This window comes from Sander vitreus, unplaced genomic scaffold (genome assembly GCF_031162955.1).
Source record: "Sander vitreus isolate 19-12246 unplaced genomic scaffold, sanVit1 ctg234_0, whole genome shotgun sequence".
Lineage (NCBI taxonomy): Eukaryota > Metazoa > Chordata > Actinopteri > Perciformes > Percidae > Sander > Sander vitreus.
In genome coordinates, this window is record NW_027595412.1 from 167,501 (window position 1) to 172,500 (window position 5,000).

The following is a 5,000-nucleotide window of genomic DNA, read 5'->3' on the forward strand; positions in this document are numbered from 1 at the left end:
GTCTATCTTAGGGGGCAGCGTCTCTAACTTAGGGGGCAGCGTCTCTATCTTAGGGGGCAGCGTGTCTAACTTAGGGGGCTGCATGTCTAACTTAGGGGGCTGCATGTCTAACTTAGGGAGCAGCATGTCTAACTTAGGGGGCAGCATGTCTATCTTAGGGGGCAGCATGTCTAACTTAGGGAGCAGCATGTCTATCTTAGGGGGCAGCGTGTCTAACTTAGGGGGCAGCGTCTCTATCTTAGGGGGCAGCGTGTCTAACTTAGGGGGCAGCATGTCTAACTTAGGGGGCTGCATGTCTAACTTAGGGAGCAGCATGTCTAACTTAGGGGGCAGCATGTCTAGTTTAGGGGGCAGCATGTCTAGTTTAGGGGGCAGCATGTCTAGTTTAGGTTTAAAGACATTCTCGTCTTCTCGTCGTTACAGGCAGTTGCTGTCTTGGGAGCTACTGTCTTTTTAATTTATCTTTTTAATAAACTGTCTGCACACTTACAAAGTTCTCAATGCTTGTGTTAACATGTAGGGACCCTAATTATGCTACCTTTGAAGTGCGGTGATATTTTGAGCCTTTCTAGTGGTATAAAATAGCGATTTGTTTTTACTTTCCCTGTGCCCCCAATACTAGCGCTGTAAGCTAATCAGCGGTCCGTGCTAACTTGTTTGAAGCTCCAAACACATTAGATTAGCATGAAAACATGTCCCAGAGAAGGACAGAGGGGGTACACATCGGTTATTAACCCCTAGGTTAGTTTTGCGCCGGAATTGTCCTTTAAGCTCAGAGGATGTCGAGTGGGTTACAGACTGGTTTATGGCAAACTTTAGTCAGGAAGCCATTAAAACATTTTTTTCAAATGCTATAAGATTAAATAAAACAGCCAAAAAATGAAAGAACTCCATATTTCTGATATAAAACCCTTTGAAATGGGACAACACCAGGTGAATGCACGTGAAGATAACCGTATGGTGCAGCTCTGGTCGTCAGTACCTCCGTGGTGCGTTGCCGGGGCGATGACCCTGGCGCTGCGGGTGTCCACTTTGGGCGAGTCCTGTCCATACGTGCCGTCGTCGCTGCTCATCAGGTGCACCGGGTTCCCCCGGGCGTCCAGCACCGTGGCGTTCACCGTGGCGCCCACATACTCCTCTGACACCATGTTCCTGTCGGAGCGTGCCGTCCACGCCGGGCTGGACAGCACCAGGACCAGGACCAGCGGGACGGGGACACGGGTCCACTGAGGGGACATCTTGGCGTCCTCTCACCGGCCGTTACATCCAAACTGTCTGAGACACAAACATTATATTTATATATATTATATACATTATATATACATTATAAACACATTATAAACATAATATACACACATTATAAACATTAATATACACACATTATAAACATATATATACATTATAAACATTATATATACACACATAAACATATATATACATTATAAACATATATATACATTATAAACATTATATATACACACATAAACATATATATACATTATAAACATTATATATACATTATAAACACATTATAAACATAATTATATACACATTATAAACATATATATACATTATAAGCATATATACACATTATAAACATTATATATACATCATATATAAACATTATATATACATTATAAACACATTATAAACATAATATATACACATTATAAACATTATATATACACACATTATAAACATATATATACACATTATAAACATATATATACACATTATAAACATATATATACATCATTACAAACATTATATATACATTATAAACATTATATACACATTATAAACATTATATACATCATATATAAACATTATATATACATTATAAACAGATTCATATCAGTGGCCGTGTATCAGGACAGACTGGTATCAGACTGGTATCAGACTGGTATTAGACTGGTATCAGACTGGTATCAGACTGGTATCAGACTGGTATCAGACTGGTATCAGACTGGTATTAGACTGGTATCAGACTGGTATTAGACTGGTATTAGACTGGTATCAGACTGGTATAAGAGTGGTATCAGACTGGTATTAGACTGGTATCAGACTGGTATTAGACTGGTATCAGACTGGTATCAGACTGGTATTAGACTGGTATCAGACTGGTATCAGACTGGTATCAGGATAGACTGGTATCAGACTGGTATCAGACTGGTATTAGACTGGTATCAGAGTGGTATCAGACTGGTATTAGACTGGTATCAGGACAGACTGGTATCAGACTGGTATCAGACTGGTATTAGACTGGTATCAGACTGGCATTAGACTAGTATTAGACTGGTATCAGACTGGTATCAGACTGGTATCAGACTGGTATTAGACTGGTATTAGACTGGTATTAGACTGGTATCAGGACAGACTGGTATTAGAATGGTATCAGACTGGTATCAGAGTGGTATTAGACTGGTATCGGACTGGTATTAGACTTGTATCAGACTGGTATCAGACTGGTATCAGACTGGTATCAGACTGGTATCAGACTGGTATTAGACTGGTATTAGACTGGTATCAGACTGGTATCAGAGTGGTATTAGACTGGTATCGGACTGGTATCAGAGTGGTATCAGACTGGTATCAGACTTGTATCAGGACAGACTGGTATTAGACTGGTATCAGACTGGTATCAGACTGGTATTAGACTTGTATCAGGACAGACTGGTATCAGGATAGACTGGTATTAGACTGGTATCAGAGTGGTATCAGACTGGTATTAGACTTGTATCAGGACAGACTGGTATCAGGACAGACTGGTATTAGACTGGTATCAGACTGGTATCAGACTGGTATCAGACTGGTATCAGACTGGTATTAGACTGGTATCAGACTGGTATTAGACTGGTATTAGACTGGTATTAGACTGGTATCAGAGTGGTATCAGACTGGTATTAGACTTGTATCAGGACAGACTGGTATCAGTACAGACTGGTATTAGACTGGTATCAGACTGGTATCAGACTGGTATTAGACTGGTATTAGACTGGTATTAGACTGGTATTAGACTGGTATCAGACTGGTATCAGAGTGGTATCAGACTGGTATTAGACTTGTATCAGGACAGACTGGTATCAGGACTAATGCATATCGTCCCGGCCCGGATGTCTGGTGTCCTCTTTCTGCCTGAATATAAAGATGTCCCAAAGTGTCTCTGTATCGTCCCATTCCCTCTAAATGTCCTTGAATGCACCGTGATACGCAGGTCAGGTGGTGTTGTTGGGTTGCTGTTTGTTTCTGCATCTATACATCTTTAAATAGCAGATAGATGAATGAATGAATGAATGAATGAATGAATGAATGAATGAATGAATGTCTAGTGAAGACGGACTGGGAAGAAATGATCTGGTTGGTTTATTACTGTTTATTATAGTCTGTAATGGTGATAGCAGCATGAGTGTTAACCCAAGATAAGTTCTCCACTCTGTGGACAATAACGTCTATTCTACCCTATCTTATAGTATATATTATTATACATTATATTATCTCATATTATAGTATCTTATAGTATATATTATTATACATTATATTATCTCATATTATAGTATCTTATAGTATATATTATTATACATTATATTATCTCATATTATAGTATCTTATAGTATATATTATTATACATTATATGATCTCATATTATAGTATCTTATAGTATATATTATTATACATTATATTATCTCATATTATAGTATCTTACAGTATCTATTATTATACATTATATTATCTCATATTATAGTATCTTATAGTATATATTATTATACATTATATTATCTCATATTATAGTATCTTATAGTATATATTATTATACATTATATTATCTCATATTATAGTATCTTATAGTATATATTATTATACATTATATTATCTCAGCTTATAGTATCTTATAGTGTATATTATTATAGTATATTATCTCATCTTATATTATATTATATATTATGGGGTCGAGAGATGTGACAGCAAACTGAACAAACACTGCAGAACATGCAGAGACTCTGGTTTCTTAATTATTATTATCCCAGTATACCCACTACAATGAACTAGACCACAGACACTGCTGTCCCCCCCACACACAGGACACCTGAATGTCTCTGTGTGTCCTGCAGAGGACACCTGAATGTCTCTGTGTGTCCTACACAGAATACCTGAATGTCTCTGTGTGTCCTGCAGAGGACACCTGGATGTCTCTGTGTGTCCTGCAGAGGATACCCGGGTGTCTCTGTGTGTCCTACACAGAATACCTGAATGTCTCTGTGTGTCCTGCACAGAATACCTGGATATCTCTGTGTGTCCTGCACAGAATACCTGAATGTCTCTGTGTGTCCTGCAGAGGACACCTGGATGTCTCTGTTTGTCCTGCAGAGGATACCCGGGTGTCTCTGTGTGTCCTACACAGAATACCTGAATGTCTCTGTGTGTCCTGCACAGAATACCTGGATATCTCTGTGTGTCCTGCACAGGACACCTGGATGTCTCTGTGTGTCCTGCAGAGGATACCCGGATGTCTGTGTGTGTCCTGCAGAGGATATCCGGATGTCTGTGTATGTCCTCTGGAGGACAGACACGGAGCATCCTCCTCAGCAGGCCCACATCTGGACCTTCACGGCGCCATGTCTGCAGCCTAAACCTCCGCTGGTTCAAACACACTTTACATTCAGAACTCCGTTTAAAAAACGCTCATTTTAAGCCACACCATGACTCAGTGTTTCAGCGCTTCATATCGCTTTGTCTTACCGTCTGCAGGCGGACAGACAGCCGGGCTCTCGGGCCACAGACCCCCGCGTGTCTCCGCTCTCGGGCCGCCTTCTCTCCCGCTGTTTGCCCGGCGTAATCCCGGTGTTTCTCCGGTGTGTTTACTGACGGTGGATCCTGCTGGTATTCGCGGTTTTATTCCGGTTTTGTTCCCCCGCTGCTTGTTGTCACTGCGCAGAGGCTCGAGCCCCTTCTCTACCTCTCAGTTCGGGGCGCACTGCGCAGGCGCAGAGCCACGGAATGGG

The 5,000-nt window shown here is 40.6% G+C and overlaps 1 protein-coding gene across 2 annotated transcripts in view; it reads right to left on the bottom strand.

Moving 5' to 3' along the window:
• rnf130 (ring finger protein 130) overlaps nt 1-5,000 on the bottom strand; it is a 19,685-nt gene that overhangs the window by 14,674 nt on the left and 11 nt on the right. The window contains exons 1-2 of one of the 2 annotated variants that reach the window (XM_078244432.1): nt 4,738-5,000; nt 983-1,271 (exon numbers count right to left, since the gene is read on the bottom strand). The exon at nt 4,738-5,000 is cut by the window's right edge and continues 11 nt beyond it. In XM_078244432.1, coding sequence (XP_078100558.1) covers nt 983-1,238 — 256 coding nt within the window. In that variant the 5' untranslated portion in view covers nt 1,239-1,271; nt 4,738-5,000. Of the gene's footprint in view, nt 1-982; nt 1,276-4,737 lie in introns of both variants that reach the window. The other variant, XM_078244431.1, reaches the window with a different exon arrangement.